Source organism: Corythoichthys intestinalis, chromosome 7, assembly GCF_030265065.1.
Source record: "Corythoichthys intestinalis isolate RoL2023-P3 chromosome 7, ASM3026506v1, whole genome shotgun sequence".
Taxonomy (NCBI): Eukaryota; Metazoa; Chordata; class Actinopteri; order Syngnathiformes; family Syngnathidae; genus Corythoichthys; species Corythoichthys intestinalis.
The window spans coordinates 49,314,575-49,332,939 of NC_080401.1; the positions used below are offsets into that span (position 1 = coordinate 49,314,575).

The 18,365-nt window shown below is 36.7% G+C and overlaps 1 protein-coding gene across 1 annotated transcript; it reads left to right on the forward strand.

Moving 5' to 3' along the window:
- The first annotated feature begins 589 nt into the window (after positions 1-589).
- Positions 590-18,133, forward strand: dio1 (iodothyronine deiodinase 1). The gene is made up of 4 exons (XM_057842209.1): positions 590-1,057; positions 7,067-7,210; positions 8,745-8,944; positions 15,232-18,133. Exons 1-4 carry the CDS (start codon positions 721-723, stop codon positions 15,295-15,297), a joined length of 747 nt encoding a protein of 248 aa, XP_057698192.1. The 5' UTR covers positions 590-720; the 3' UTR covers positions 15,298-18,133.
- The last annotated feature ends 232 nt before the right edge of the window (positions 18,134-18,365 follow it).

Sequence of the window (18,365 nt, forward strand, 5' to 3'; positions counted from 1 at the left end):
TTTCAGATAGTTTTCCCCTGACCTCTTTACTGCAATAATATAATGAAAACTTGAAATTATGGCTTATAGCTTTGGCCACCCCAAGATTTTAAGTGTCACCATCTGGCCACCCCGATGAAAAATTTCTGGAGGCGCCACTGCAGTAAGTGTAATGCAGTAGTCATGCATGTGTAAAACCTTTTTTTTTTTTCTTCATTTTTGTTGTTTTAGGAGGTTTGACACCCCGCCCCCCCCCCCCCCCCCCTCAAAATAAAATATATAGAATAAAATAAACAAATCTGGTTCCGTGGCGACATTTTTGTCAGGGATTCGAGCCGCTTTCACCCGTTGACGTGATACGTTTCATGTCACTCAGTGATAAATCTCAAACGTGAAACACCAGGTTTAAACATATATCACTGCAGTAAAACATGAAATTGATCACGTTACGTCATTACAGCGAACTTATTTCCCTACATTTTTTTGTTTAAAGTGCGTGTTTTTGACGTTGTGCTGTGCGTAAAAAGTCAGAAAACCTGAACCTTCCCTCCCAATTTAGTTGCTCGCGTTGTATAAAAGTCGACGCAACAGGTGGGCTTGGAAACTCCGAGCCGCTTGCGAAGGCGTCTCCCGCCGGAAAAGAGCGGAAGCGTCCGCCTCCAGTGAAGGCATCACCCGTGGCTTTGCGAGCCATTTCTCGGCTCTCCAGACACTCGGTTCGCAGGAGCAGCCACCGCCACCATGTTGGTGCAAAAAGTCGGTTTATACCTCCAGACTGGAGTCATGTTAGCTTACGTGATTTGTTTGAGCCTCGTCCTTCGCGCCTTGCACTTGGTCTCGCCGGCCTTGGCCAAGAAGGCTATCCTGAAGATTAACCAGGGGACCACCATGAGCGAGAACCCCAAGTTCACCTTCGACGACTGGGGGCCCACCTTTTTGTCCTACGAGTTCGTCCGAACCGCGTCGGAGCACATGTGGTCGTCGCTTGGACAGAAGGCGTTCGTGGGGGAGCGAGCTCCGGACTCGCCCGTGGTCACAATGGACGAGCGCGAGACCTCCATCTGCAACTTCTTCAACGGTGAGTAACTCTTTCGCAAAGAAAGCATTTACAATTCTCTCCAAAATATCAAATGCTTGTAAACATATGTTACGTGTTGTTTTTTATATTGGGGAAAATGGAATCCTCGTATTTCAAGCGCAGCTTGAGTTGACAACACAAATCAACAATCGCGTAACACACCTGCAAGAAGATATCCCTGTAATTACCATCGGCTGTTACAAAATGCTTTTGTAACATGTTATGTCATACTGAAAATGCATTATTTATGGTAGCATTGCATGTAATGCAAAAGCTACCACGAATAATGCAAAATATATCATTATTAGGGCTGTCAAACGATTAAAAAATTTAATCGAGTTAATCACAGCTTAGAAATTAATAAATCGTAATTAATCGCAATTCAAACCATCTCGAAAATATGCCATATATTTCTGTAAATTATTGTTGGAATGGAAAGCTAAGACAAAAGACGGATATATGGCGGAAAACATTCAGGTGACTTGAAGTTCCGCTCTGAGACCCTCAATTTGGCCACATTTAAAAATTGTCCGATATGCATGTGTGATACATCATTGGAAAGCTTAAAATCTCAATTTTCTGGGGAAAGAAAATTTTTGAACAGGAAGGCATTTTTAAAAAAAAAAATTTTTTCAAACAGCAAATCCCTAACTGGAGGCGAGAGCAGAATTAAAGACGCCACAATTTTAACGAGATATTATCGCATATTTACCTTGTTTCGATCCAAAAACTCCATGTAGCATGTATCACCGAGTGTCAAGACACAGCTGTGAATGGCCACATTCAGATTTTGGGGGGATTTTATGGGTGAAACATGGTGATATAACAAGGGTCGCGATGCAGAAATCTCAGACAACAAGGAGTGGTTAAGATTTTCTTTTTCATATATTTACCCTTTTAAACGTTATTTTTCCATTTTTCTTTGTTTGGATCGATTATTTATCAACTAACATATCGAGGAAAATGCGAAAAAACAAAAAAAATACAATTAAGCGATAGTTATGAGGTAGAAATCCGTGACTTTTTTACAGACGCCAAATTTTTCACTGTGACGTCATTTGTTTAAAAGTTTAAAATATGCTAGTGAATATTTTTTTAAAGTCGTTTTCCTTTTTTTTAAAAACTAAATATTAGACATCAATTAATGATTCTAAGCTAGAAATGACAGACATTTCGAATAATAAATATAATTGCTTACCTTCTTCTTTTAATGGCTAGGTTGAAACAAAAGCGGTTGCGCGATGTCTGTAAATGGGGGTTTTCAGGGTAAAACGGACAAATTAAAAATAGTTCGGGGGCTTAATGCGCCATGAATCTGCTATGGCAGCATATTGACATATTGTTCTATTAAACACAACAGTTGTTGTGGCTTAAAATACAGCAGTTTTTTTTTTAAAGAGGAGTGCAAGAGCAGAAACTGCTTTTTCAGTCTTGTCTGTGTTTTCCGCCATATATATATATATATATATATATATATATATATATATATAGGGGTGTGACAAAATATCGAAATGGTGATATATCGAGATACTTTGTATCCCAAAAGGTTATCGATTTGCTCCTGCCAAAAATCGAGATATCGTTTTGAAAATGTGTCAATGTCTAAAAAAAAAATAAAAATTAACCAACAAGTTGCTACCAAAATTTTCCACCATAATAGTGTCTCAGTTAACTCTAAAGCTGCATTGACGGTGCTCAACGCCCAATCCATTTAGACTAGAAACGTTCGTTAATTCGAAACAAGCATTTACAGTCATTCTGTCCAATTTACAGGTCACTTGCTGTTCATTTTAGGGCATTTACAGGTCATTTCCCATTGAGTTTGAGTCACTGCCTATTCATTTTGCTGATTCCCAGGTCACTTCCTGTTATGTAACTCCAAAATAAACAGGAGGTGACCAATAAAATACACCAAAATCAACCGGAAGTAACTGAAAATCAACAGGTAAATGACCTTAAATGGCCCACAATTACCTCATTGCCTGGCATTGGCTGCCACTGACGGCCATAGACGTTTAATCCGTTTGAAGTGGGAGGGATGCCACCCTCCCAGGTCAAATGGATTGGATGTGTACTAGTGATAAACTCATTCCAATTCACAGCAGTAGCTTGTTTTTCTGTTTTATTATTCGTTTGTAGAATATCATTGAATGATTTCCTGACCAATGTATCGATAATCGTTGTATCACCCTATCGTCAGATCATCGTCATCGTGAGCTTTGTATCGCAAATCGTATCGTATTGTGAGGTACCAAGAGGTTCCGACTCTTTTTTTATACATATATTAGGGCTGTCAAACGTTTAAAATTTTTTAATCGAGTTAATTACAGCTTAAAAATTTATTAATCGTAATTAATCGCAATTAATCGCAATTCAAACCATCTATAAAATATGCCATATTTTTCTGTAAATTATATATATATTCTGTAAAATAAATTGTTGGAATGGAAAGATAAGACACAAGATGGATATATACATTCAACATACGGTACATAAGGACTGTAGTGGGCATTTCACTCTACTGTCATTTAAATCTGTCTATGCTGTCCTCACTCCGACGCGTCTACTTTTTCCAAAGCTAGACAGCTAGTGAACAACGCCTTAATAATCAGACTTCTTCCTTTTTCATCTGATTTATTCATAAAATAGCCTCAAACCATTGTCCTCTTTAGACCGTCGTAAAACTACAAAAAAAAAAGTACACAAGCAATGCATTAGCAACAACGTTAGCTTAGCACGCTATACAGGTTCACTAAACATAAACAAAAAGCGTCTCATACAAAAAATATAACATTTCGCTTACTAACGTAATATGTACATTCTTTACAACAAACATACTTACGGACAAATCTTGTCCAAGGATCATGTAAGCACAACATTACAACGCAGGCGTCAGCCCGAGACATCGTGCAGCCATATTAAACTGGCAAGTAAACAATAAACCATGTCGCAAAGCGACCACAAGAGTTCGCTGTTAGACAGCACAAAAAGCCTTGCTGTAAAACTTACCAAAAGGCAGAATACTGTCTGAGCGGGACATGTGCGTTAATTGCGTCAAATATTTTAACGTGATTAATTTAAAAAATTAATTACCGCGCGTTAATGCGATAATTTTGACAGCCCTAATATATATATATATATATATATATATATATATATATATATATATATATATATATATATATATATATATATATATATATATATAAAATTCATGCATGGTACGAAGATATAATAATTACCTTGAATCCTCAAAGAAATCACTCCTGAGACAATCCTTCCTGTTTGTATATGGTACAGGTTCGTACTTTTTCAACCTAACTTCGGCGTGGATTCGTTGGATCGCTGCATGTGTTTGAGAATAACTGCGACCGACTTTGCAGTATCTGGGGAATGTGTCCCTTTAAGGGCTGTCAAACAATTAAAATTTTTAATCGAGTTAATCACAGCTTAAAAATGAATAAATCATAATTAATCGCAATTCAAACCATCTCTAAAATATGCCACATTTTTCTATAAATTATTGTTGGAATGGAAAGCTAAGACACAAGACGGATATATACATTCAACATACTGTACATAAGTACTGTATTTTTTTATTACAACAATGAATCAACAAGACGGCATTAACATTATTAACATTCTGTTAAAGCGATCCATTGATAGAAGGACTTGTAGTTCTTAAAAGATAAATATTAGTACAAGTTATAGAAATTTTATATTAAAACTAGAGGCGTGCAAAATTTCCGATTCTTAGATTATTCGCGATTCCGCCGTGGAAGATTCGAGAACGATTCACAAACATCCAAATTCCGATTATTGAATTATACCAGGTAAAGCGGAAATAAAACGCAGTCAGCGCGGTCTTCGGGATGCAATGAGGAACGGACCGAGAGTAAATATCATGTGCAGCTAATGCCGCTAGGTAAAAAAAACAATAATACCTGACTGCGGCCGTCAGCCGCTACAAAGAGCGCCCAGTTGCTAGTTGCTACAAACATACGGCAACATACGGCTATGGTAGATATCACATATATCTAGACTAGATGTGAAATGACAGACTTTCCCGCGCTAGTAAACAGGCGCCATTTTAAAGCAGTAGACATCTCTAGAAGGCTCTGTTGTAGAGAACCTAATTACTTTTTATCTAATATACCCCTAAATCGGCAAAATCTTGACTTGAATCTATCTTTAAATGATGAAACAGTTTTAATACTTTCACATGTCGAAAGTAGACATGAGGGAAATTATGGAATAACGGGCGCAATTTTAACAACTTTAACGGTTGATTCACAACATTAAATTAATTGAATGTAGTTGAAAGCTGCTGATACAGAATGGGGACTTGAGTATTTTATTTACTGTTTTTAACCGGTAACTTGATACTAAAATAGTAGTTTGGTTTATTTAGCCTGAGAGGATTTTTGAACAATTTTGGAACAAATATACTAAACATTAAGTTTTTAAAAAATAGGGGGAGGGGGGCATCAATAATCGATTTATAATCGAATCGGAGTCTCTGAATCGTAATCGTAATCGAATCGTTAGGTGGCCAAAGATTCCCACCTCTAATTAAAACCCCTCTTAATGTTTTCGTTTTAATAAAATTTGTAAAATTTTCAAACAACAAAATAAACTAGTAGCTCGCCATTGTTGATGTCAATAATTACACAATGCTCACTCATGGTGCTGAAACCCATCAAATCTGTTGCACCCAAGCGCCAGCAGAGGGCGAAAAACACCAAAAAATGCAAGTAACAAATGGACATGACACTGTCATTTTAATCTGAGCGGGGCATGTGCGTTAATTGCGTCAAATATTTTAACTAGGGCTGTCAAAATTATCGCGTTAACGGGCGTTAATTAATTTTTTGAATTAATCATGTTAAAATATTTGACACAATTAACGCAGGTGGCCCGCTCAGACAGATTTAAATGACGGTACAGTGAAACGCTCACTTGTTAATTGTGTTTTATGGAGTTTTGCCGCCCTATGCTGGCGCTTGGGTGCGACTGATTTTATAGGCTTCAGCACCCACGAGCATTGTGTAAGTAATTATTGACATCAACAATGGCGGGCTACTAGTTTATTTTTTGATTGAAAATTTTACAAATTTTATTAAAACGAAAACATTAAGAGGGGTTTTATTTTAATATAAAAAATTATAATAATAAATAATATATAAAATTTCTATAACTTGTACTAACATTTTTCTTTTAAGAACTATAAGTCTTTCTATCCATGGATCGCTTTAACAGAATGTTAATAATGTTAATGCTATCTTGTTGATTTATTGTTATAATAAAGAAATACAGTCCTTATGTACCGTATGTTGAATGTATATATCCGTCTTATCTTTCCATTCCAACAATAATTTACAGAAAAATATGGCATATTTTACAGATGGTTTGAATTACGATTAATTGCGATTAATTACTATTAATTAATTTTTAAGCTGTAATGAACTTGATTAAAAATTTTAATCGTATGACAGCCCTAATTTTAACGTGATTAATTTAAAAAATTCATTACCGCCCGTTAACGCGATAATTTTCACAGCCCTAGTCCCGTCAATATCATTATGAAGTCTATGGTTTTATTTTACACTCTCATCACTCTACAGCGTTTTTTTTTTTTTTTAACAGATTAAATAAAGCCTGTATGAAAGGAACGTTAGCCACGCATCGAGAGTAGTCATGATTAATAGAAACCTGGCCCTCAGCAGGGCTAACGTTACATTAGCAAGGTACGTATTTTTAATTTGTAAAAAATACTTCTTGGATAAAATGATCTGCTAATTTGAAGTTTTCAAAAACTCATTTAATGGTGATGAATGCACCAAAAATTCAACCAAAAAAACATTAGCTTAGCCCACCTAAAAAAAATCTTCATGTTAATATGAATTGTTTAATTAAAAAAAAAAAAAAAACATGTTAATTTACTACGAATTTATTAATCCTGCTACTACTTCTGTTGCCCATGTCTCACATTTTGCTGTGTTGTCGCAGGTTCCCGGCCGCTGGTGCTGAACTTTGGTAGCTGCACCTGACCCCCATTCATGTTTAAGCTGGACGCCTTCAAGCAGCTCGTCCGCGACTTTGGCCACATGGCAGACTTTCTGGTTGTTTACATTGAAGAAGCGCACTCTACTGGTAAGCCCATGTCACCACAAACTCGGGCAAAAATTTCCCATACATACATGCCATCTTTCCATACACACAGTGGGGCAAATAAGTATTTAGTCAACTACCAATCGTGCAAGTTCTCCTACTTGAAAAGATTAGAGAGGCCTGTAATTGTCAACATGGGTAAACCTCAACCATGAGAGACAGAATGTGGACAGAAAACACAGAAAATCACATTGTTTGATTTTTAAAGAATTTATTGTCGAAGGACACCAGAGACAAAATTGTAGACCTGCACCAGGCTGGGAAGACTGAATCTGAAATAGGTAAAACGTTTGGTGTAAAGAAATCAACTGTGGGAGCAATTATTCGAAAATGGAAGACCTACAAGACCACTGAAAATCTCCCTCGATCTGGGGCCCCATGCAAGATCTCACCCCATGGCGTCAAAATGATAACAAGAACGGTGAGCAAATATCCCAGAACCACACGGGGGGACCTAGTGAATGACCTACAGAGAGCTGGGACCACAGTAACAAAGGCTACTATCAGTAACACAATGCGCCGCCAGGGACTCAAATCCTGCACTGCCAGACGTGTCCCCCGCTGAAGAAAGTACACGTCCAGGCCCGTCTGTGGTTCGCTAGAGAGCATTTGGATGATCCAGAAGAGGACTGAGAGAATATGTTATGGTCAGATGAAACCAAAATAGAACTTTTGGGTAGAAACACAGGTTCTCGTGTTTGGAAGAGAAAGAATACTGAATTGCAGCCGAAGAACACCATACCCACTGTGAAGCATGGGGGTGGAAACATCATGCTTTGGGGCTGTTTTTCTGCAAAGGGACCAGGACGACTGATCTGTGTCAAGGAAAGAATGAATGGGGCCATGTATTGAGAGATTTTGAGTGAAAATCTCCTTCCATCAGCATGGGGCATTGAAGATGAGACGTGGCTGGGTCTTTCAGCATGACAATGATCCCAAACACACAGCCAGGGCAACAAAGGAGTGGCTTCGTAAGAAGCATTTCAAGGTCCTGGAGTGGCCTAGCCAGTCTCCAGATCTCAACCCCATAGAAAATCTGTGAAGGGAGTTGAAAGTCTGTGTTGCCCAACGACTGCCCCAAAACATCACTGCTCTAGAGGAGATCTGCATGGAGGAATTGGCCAAAATACCAGCAACAGTGTGTGAAAAGCTTGTGAAGAGTTACAGAAAACGTTTGGCCTCCGTTATTGCTAAGAAAGGGTACATAACAAAGTATTGAGATGAACTTTTGGTATGGACCAAATACTTATTTTCCACCATTTGCAAATAAATTCTTTAAAACTCAAATAATGTGATTTTCTGGTTTTTTTTCCACATTCTGTCTCTCATGGTTGAGGTTTACCCATGTTGACAATTACAGGCCTCTCTAATCTTTTCAAGTAGGAGAACTTGCACAATAGGTGGTTGACTAAATACTTGTTTTCCCCACTGTAAGTTTCTTTACAGCAGCTCAACTGGATCTGCAGTTACTTTTTACGGCAATAGATGTCCAAAAACATTCCCTCCTCCATTTCAGACAGCTGGGCCTTCACCAACAACATCCAAGTTAACAAGCACCGGAACCTTCAGGACAGGCTGGCCGCAGCTAAAATCCTCCTTGAGGAGGAACCGCTGTGTCCTGTGGTGGTAGACCCAATGAACAACATGGCTTCCGTGGAGTACGGCGCACAACCCGAGAGACTCTACGTGCTACACAAGGGCAACGTGCTCTACAAGGTGATTTCTTTCGTATCTGAATGATTACATTGAAGTATTCGTGTTAATTGTGAAACGCAAACAAGACGTCGTTGCGTTACGCGCATCTTGTTTAGCATCTTGCTCAGGAATTAGGTACAAAATGGTGTCCTGAGACAAGCGCAGATTAAATGTGTTTATAAATTCTGTGTGGAGTGAGTGTAAATTATTAGTGGGGTCACAAGACAAGAAGGTAAATACAATATATTCATTTTCACTTTGCATTTGCGCTAGCTAACGATTAGCATGATGAGCTAACTATTAGGAGTGTAACAATACATTGATCTGGATCAATTACAGTGGTATGAAAAAGTAGGTATCTGAGCCTTTTGGAATTTCTGATTTCTGCATAAAATCCCCATCAAATGTGATCTGATCTTTGTCAAAATCACACAGATGAAAAAACAGTGTCTGAGTTATCTAAAACCACCCAAACATTTATAGGTTTTCATATTTTAATGAGGATAGTCTGCAAACAATGACAAAAGGGGGAAAAATAGTAAGTGAGCTATCACATTTAATATTTGTGCCCCCCGCCCCCTTTGGCAGCAATAACTTCAACCAGACGCTTCCTGTAGAGGCAGATCAGTCTGGCACATTGATCAGGAGTAATGTTGGCTTTTTCTTCTCTACAAAACGGCTGTAGTTCAGTCAGATTTCTGGCATCTCTGGTATGAATAGTCTTTTGGTTATGCCACAGCATCTCAGTGGAGTTCAAGTCTAATCGAATTACTCGAGTTAATCAATGAATCGTTTCAGGTCACATAGCTTTACGTTATATTGCGGGAAAAACAGTCATAATGTTATGAGATTAAAGTCGTTAGAAAACATGTCTTTTTGTCATATGTATGAGGCAGCGCTAGCTAGTTAGCTAAAAATTACGTGAAGTATGCAAAGCTACGTAAATTACCTTACATAGGCTGGGAGCTATGATGAAGTGACGGTATAAATTTTTATCTTGATTTATAATTTGATAAATATGTGCCAGAGGATTAAGGTTTTCCTCATTTGTAAAACAGATTCTAAAAGGTTCTCAATATTGTTCATTTTAACTGAAGCGGCGAAATGGTACGTGAAGGATTTTGTAGCTAATTTAGCCGCCATGCATCTCTATATATATTATGAAAAGATTTTTTCCCATGTTAATTCATAGAATTACATAGCATTACTTTTCTCGTCATATTATGTAAAGTTAAGTAGTATTAGGATTTTAATCTCGTAATATTGCAACGTTATTGTTGTAGGCCTATTTTTTTTCCTTGTGTGGTGATATTCTGTCGTGAAAACTAGCTAGATGATTCGTTAGCTAGTTAAAATTACCGCTCTGGAGTGATACATTGATCGATCTGTGAAGCAACGATCAAATCAAATTGATCGAAACGCAAACCATCAGTCACCATCTTTGTTTAGATATATACTGTTACTGTATATACTGTATAATTACCGTATTGGCCCGAATATAAGACGGCCCTGATTATAAGACGACCCCCTCTTTTTCAAGACTGAAGTGAAATAAGACTTATTGAACACCAAATAATTTTTTATACAGAAAATAATTACAGTACATCCGAGACAAATGATTATAACAACATATTTGAAAGAAAAAGTATGCCATTTAGCCTCATTCAAATCTTAATATCTGAACATTTAAATATGTAAACTAAAGTGCAATCACATTCGTAAATGAATGGCTTCTGGTTTTTGAAATGTAAATAAACCAATCTATTGTGAATTTGTGATAAAACAACAAAACTGCAATAACTGCATTAACCATCAAAGTGAAGTCGAACTGTAACTTTAGTCTTGAAACAAATCTGAATTAGGAAAAACATTGCAATAAAATAATGCAAACTGGTTAAACTAAAAAGAGTAGCTGAGAACTGTCATGACAGAACATCGCTTCAATGATATCTGGCGCCATCTAGCGTCGTGAATGGGGAGAGTAGCTGAGATCTGTCATGACAGAACATCGCTTCAATGATATCTGGCGCCATCTAGCGTCGTGAATGGGTATAATGTCTAGACAGTGAATATAAGACGACCCCCTCTTTTTCAGTGTTATTTCAATGCAAAAAACACTGTCTTATATTCGGGCCAATACGGTGTGTGTATATATATGTATATATATTTATGTGAGTATATATATATATATATATATATATATATATATGTGTGTGTATATATATGGCGGAAAACACAGACAAGACTGAAAAAGCAGTTTCTGTTCTTGCACTCCTCTTTAAAAGAAACTGCTGTATTTTAAGATGAAACAACTGTTGTGTTTGATAGAACAATATGTCTATATGCTGCCATAGCAGAATCATGGCACATGAAGCCCCCGAACTATTTTTAATTTGTCCGTTTTACCATGAAAACCCCCGTTTATAGACGTCGCGCAATCGCTTTTGTTTCAAACCACCCATAAAACGAAGGTACTTAATTATATTTATTATTCAAAATGTCTGTCGTTTTTAGCTTAGAATCATTAATTGATGTCTAATATTTCGTTTAAAAAAAAAAAAAAAAAAAAAAGACTTTAAAAAATTATTCCCTCGCATATTTTAAACTTTTAAACAAATTACGTCACAATGAAATAAAATGGTGTCTGTAAAAAAGTCACGGATATCTACCTCATAACTATCGCTTAATTGTATTTTTTTTGTTACTGTCACGTTTTCTCCAATATTTTAGATGATAAATTGATCCAAACGAAGAAAAATCGAAAGAAAAAAAAATGTAAAGGGGTAAATATATGTAAAAGAAAATCTCGACCACTCCTTGATGTCTGCGATTTCTGCATCGCGACCCTTGTTATATTACCATGTTTCACCCATAAAATCCAGCTGTGGCCATTCACAGTGGTGTCGTGACACTCAGTGATACATGCTACATGGAGTTTTTAGATCGAAACAAGGTTAGCATGCGATAATATCTCGTTAAAGTTATGGCGTCTGTAATTCTGCTCTCACGTGCTCTCACCTCCAGATAGGGTTTTGCTGTTTAAATTTTTTGTTGTTGTTTTAAAATGCCCTCTTGTTCCAAATTTGTTTTCCTCCAGAAAATTGAGATTTTAAGCTTTCCAATGATGTATCACACATGCATATCGGACAATTTTGAAATTTGGCCAAATTCGGGGTCTCAGAGCGGAACTTCAAATCACCTGAGTGTTTTCCGCCATATATATATACATTTTAAATTTCATTGACAGTAATAGATGTCCAATCCATTTGAGCTGTGAGGGTTGGCAGCAAATGAACGAATGTGATAGTCATTTAAAGTTAACAGCTAACAGTTTAACATGTTAGCTTGCTAATGCTAGCATGCTAGCTCAGCCATAGTTTTACTTTAAGACGGCATGTAAACTTAGAATGTTTGTTCAAGGAAATGTAAAACTACATTTTAAGTTATTTTAATGATGATTACAGTCACAAGTATAAGCAACAGGCGTCATCGTTAGAAGCGTTGCTTTGCTGCTAGTTGCAAGGGCAGAACAGCTGACGCTCGACTCGTTTTTGCATTTGACCACACAGACGTCGCCATTCGAAGTTTGACCGAGAAGGCGCCGACATCCCTTGGCTAGCGCGATGGCGTGTCTTGGAGCCTCGGGGGTGCCGCTGATAGTTCAGGAATTCGTTGGCTCGGCATCCGTGCCATAACTCGCAGATTGTTTGCGTAGGAATTAAACAGGCGGACGCCCTTTATCTTTTCCTTCACTGCCAAAATGTTGTGTAATGTAGGATTTGACTTGGCTAACACTGAATGCCAAAAGAGCAGGAAATTATGGCTTGGCGAGGTTTCGCAAACAGAGCTCAAGCGATTTAAATATACTTTAAGTTTTGGACTCGAAGCTGCACCAACCAATTTTTAAAAAATGAAAACGTATTTATTTATTCATAAGCCGCAGAGATATTTACACCAGAAGACTACTGTTGTTACGATACAAAAAAAAAACAAACTAAAAAAATACTTGATACCGTCATTTCCGATAAATTAAAACACTTAAAATGAGTTTATCACTAATAGCCGTCCAATCTACAGTATTTAAAGTGACACTTGAAAACGATTGAACGTCTAATGCTGTCAATGCAGCCAGTAAATTAACAAGGAAAATTCAAAAAAAGCCTTCACTACTATCAAGCGTAGTGCAAAATCCAATATTCCCCATGAAAAACAAATTTCCTGCAAACTGTGGTAGTCCGAAAACAAATAGAAACTGAGTAACATACTTTTGCAAACAAATATCGTAAATGGATATAACATTTCAGTATCAATACTTTTTGATACTCATGTACTATGTATTAATAACTCATGTATTATACTTTTTCCATGACTATACATGTAATTACTGTTTTGTCTATACGGTGGTCGAAACCACCATCAGGTAGAAAAAAAATCATAGAAAATCTCTACCCACAGATTACTAACATAGGACTTCCAATTGCAAATTTGTATGTGGTCATGTGACTGCATTGTTACGTCTAATTGGTATAATTGTCATGTTGTTATTTTTTTTATTGAGCATCTCAGGTGCCAGGGTAGAAAAAAATAATAGTTTTCATAGCTAATCTGTACCCACAAGTGTACACACAGATTACTAACCTGTACAGTGTCCACACAGATTACTAACAGAGGACATCCGACTGCAAGATTTTATGTAGTCGTGTGAATGCATTGTTATGTCTGATTGGTATATGTAGTCATGTGATTATTTTGGTATGGAGCGCTACATGTGCCTGGGTAGAAAAAAATAAATTTTCATAGCTAATCTTCATCCAGTTTAGTAATCTGTACCCAGAGATTGTTAAACTACCCACGGATTACTAATATTGGCCCTACGACTGTGAGATTGTATGTGGTCATGTGACTACATTGTGACGTCTGATTGGTATAATAGTCATATGATTATTGTTGTATGGAGCACGCCGCATGCCAGGGTAGAAAAAAATATTTTTTCATAGCTAATCAGTACCTAGAGATTACTAAACTGTACCCACAGATTACTAACATAGGACCTTCGACCGGAAGTTTGTATGTGGTCATGTGACTGCATTGTTACGTCTGATTGGTATAATAGTCATGTAATTATTGTTGTATGGAGCCCCGCGCATGCCAGGGTAAAAAAACCATACTTTTCATTGCTAATCCGTAACCACAATTTAGCAACCTGTACACACATATTTACTAAACTTTACCTACAGCAGTGTTGTTAATAACGGCGTTCGAGTCTAACGGCGTTGGAGTATAACTGCGTTATCTAAATAATTACTTTTCTCATCTTGGCAATGCCGTTACCGTTACTAAGGATGTAAAGGTGTGCGTTATTATGCGTTACTCAGTTGGTTGAATGACGGGAGAAAAGTCTGTGAGACATGGACTCATGGAGACGAGAGGGCAGAGCGGGAGTTGGGAGGAGGGAGTTGTGACGCCGTTGCAAACGCGATGCTAGGTGGCTCCAATAACCCCAAAACATCACTGCTTTAGAGGAGAACTGCATGGAGGAATGGGCCAAAATACCAGCAACAGTGTGTGAAAAACTTGTGAAGAGTTACAAAAAACGTTTGGCCTCCGTTATTGCCAACAAAGGTTACATAACAAAGTATTGAGATGAACTTTTGGTATTGACCAAATACTTATTTTCCACCATGATTTGCAAATAAATTCTTTACAAATCAAACAATGTGATTTTCTGTTTTTTTGTTTCCACATTCTGTCTTTCATGGTTGAGGTTTCCCCATTTTAACAATTACAGGCCTCTCTAATATTTTCAAGTTGGAGAACTAGCACAATTAGTAGTTGACTAAATACTTATTTGCCCCACTGTATGTGATACCTGAAAGTGACAATGTCCACGGCTTCCAAAGAAAACACGCATTAGTTACCTTTCAAAATTTTATTCGTCAAGAGCAACCCATGTGCAGCTGCTTGCTTAATTGATTAGTCTGTCATCTTTTGGAGTCTTTAGCAAACCGAATTGAGGACTACTGTTTCCGGGTATTTATTAAACTGTGTGTACAGAGTGGCTATGATAAAACATTATTTTTTAATATAACGTCAAATCTAAAGGGGGAAATTGTAACTACTGGTGTAGCTCAAAGCAGCAGAGCGTCTCTTCTTCACAAATCTACTCAAGTAAAAGGGATATTGTGTTAAAACTGATCTTAGAATTGATGTTTTCTCAAAATGTTACTCAAGTAAATGTAATGGTTTAAGTGTAACTCATCACTAGTAGCCACTTCTGGCAGTAATCAATACGCGATTGTATGTTGCAGGGCGGCATGGGGCCTTGGGGCTACAAACCACAGGAGGTGCGCTCAGTCCTGGAGAAGATGAAGTAGGAAGGCGCGTCTGGGCAAAGCAGACTCCCCTTTCACTAATACTTACTAAACAGAGCTTAGTCATTGAACCGCTTTGTCTTTGTGCGTTGTCCCTGGCAACCCACGATTGCAAACACTTGGCCTTATGTCCCAGCTGGATCTCTGCTCGTCTGGGTTTCTTGGTGACGGCTACAGATGAAAACTTTCGGACTCTGTACCCTGATAAAGCGAAACGTAGACTTTGAGATCAGCTCGAAGACATGGATTGAGTGTTATTAACTCGTGACTCGGATTTGTTTGTAAACTCATTGGCCGCCATTTACGGTGGTCCACTTCGAATAGATTGGACGTCTACTCATGATAAACTCATTAAAGGAGTTCAAATCTTGAGCTACATGGTTGGACGTCTATTATAGTCAATGGCAGCGAGGGAGTTAACATTTTTTTGACATCGTCCGACAAATGCTATTACCAAAAGATATATTTTTGTAAGTTTGCTAGAGGGGATTTGAAAGGTTTTTGGGTCCGTCCAGGGGAGAATAGAATAAAGTTGTTGGAATGTTCTGAAATCAATTTTTTTTTTTTTTTTTTTTTTTTTTTGCTAAGCTAGTCTGTTTTGAACTCATTTTTGGGTTCAGTTTTTTAAGCATAAGATCCATGTTTTCTTTAAAAAAAAAAAAAAAAAAAAAAAAACTGTGTTTGTATTATGTAAAAAGAAAGATTTTGGCATAGACATGCCAATTTTAGTTGAGCAGTAGTTCCTCAGAGTATTAAATGACTTTTTTTTTTTTGGTAATATTTTTTACCTTAAAAAGTATCTTTCCAGTAGTTGTGTAGGTTGTTGGGATTAAAAAAAATGTAAAACTAGGATTTAAGTGTTTCGGGGGGGGGTTTTCAGCTAATGTTTTTTTTATAACAATTTAACATAACATTCTATTAATGTTTTAAAAGGAAAGTACTAAGGTTAACCCCGTTTTCTGAATTTACATTTAACATACTGTGTATACATTAAAATGCATTGGAAGAACCACATAAAAATATTATAGTAATTAAGTTATAAAATACTAGAATAAAATAATAATAAAAATACAACAGCGAAAAAGCAACAACAACAACAAAACTATATATATGAGAACTCATTTTTGAAATTTAAGAAAATAATTTGGTTTAAGTATAAAGAATAATTTTTCGATTTATTTACTTTTACATACAATTAATACAATTATTATTATTATTATTATTTTTTATACTTACTTGCATTTCTATCTTTTGAGGATTTTCACATTTTTACCTATATTTAGTGTTTGGTATTAATGCTTTTATATTTGTTAAACGTAAATTCAGGCATCAAGGGGAAAAATACCGGTATTTTTTTTTTTTTCCCAAGAAGTTTCAATCTTGACAGAAACAACAACAACAAAAAAGTGGAAAATGTAAATGTAAAATTCCTAACGCCAACTAAACATATATATACCGTATTGACCCGAATATAAGACAGCCCTGATTATAAGACGACCCCCTCTTTTTCAAGACTCAAGTTTGAAAAAAGACTTTTTGAACACCAAAATTATTTTTATACAGAAAATAATTACAGTACATGTGAAACAAATAATTATAATAATATATTTGAGCGAAAAAAGCATGTTATTTTGCCTCATTCAAATCTTAATATCTGAACAGTTAAATATTTAAACTAAAGTGCAATCACTTGCGTAAATGAATGGCTTCTGGTTTTTAAAATGTAAATAAACCAATCTATTGTGATTAAACAACAAAATTGCAATAACTACAGTAACCATCAAAGTGAAGTCTTAACTGTAACTAGTCTTGAAACAAATCTGAATAAGGAAAAACATCGCGACAAAATAATGCAAATTGGTTAAACTTGAAAGTAGCTGAGATCTGTCATGACAGAACATCGCTTCAATGATATCTGGCGCCATCTAGCGTCGTGAATGGGTATAATGTCTAGACCGCGGATATAAGACGACCCCCACTTTTTCAGTCTTATTTCCAATGCAAAAAAACACAGTCTTATATTCGGGCCAATACGGTGTATATATATATATATATATATATATATATATATATATTATTCACCCCTAAATGTATAGCGGTTCAAAAGTTGCCTATTTGTTAGAAATATTAATGTTAGAATACTTAATATGAAAATATCTTAAAAAGAAAACTTGTTTAAATGAATGATGTACAAAAACCAAGCTGCATTATGTCCTGATAAAACACTTGTCTTTTCATTGAAATATTATACCACACTGTAGTTTAACTGTCTACCATTAACGGTGATAGACGTCCAATCCATTTGGACTGGCAAAGGTGGCAGCAATCATTCAATCCCAGTTCAAATAGATTAGACGTCTACCCCTGTCAATGGCGCTGAAACATGATCCAAAGAAAGGATGTTCCTATCTGTTTCACACCCGGTGACTTTTTACATGACAATTACAGCGCAAACCTCTGGTGGCTGTCATTTGAAGGCTTAAAAGTTCACCTTTTGTGACACTTTGTGGCAACCCTCCTGTATGATTTGATCACAATAAAATACTTGGTTTGCATTTGACTGATTCGCTTGTGTTTAAGTGTTTAACGCTTTTCTAAGAAAACCAATTTTCTGGTGAGGATCGCCACGTGCGCGACATGTAACATGGTTGATTGTTGATGATAAAAGCCTTCTGGCGTCGGGCCACATGCCGCATCCTAGCAAAGACTTTATTCGCGTTATCACGCGGAGAAGCTTGTTCCTGCACATTCCAACCATGCAAACGATGGATAGCAATCAGTGCGGGCGTAAAAACTGGCGATTACGAATTTTATAGAGGATATAAAAAGTCTTCACACCCTTGTCCTTTTTAAAAAAAAAAAAAAAAAAAAAAAAAGGGACATTTGCATGAGTACATGATTTAAAGAGCATACGACAGAGAAAAAAAGTCTTAAATAGGATTATTATGTGAATTAGAATCATATTTTGAGACGATTCGACTATAAACAACAATTTAGCAAAGCGCAGATGACGAGAAATTAGTTTTTTAATCTGCCGGTTAGCCACGCCTACCATTATAGGGCTCTACCGT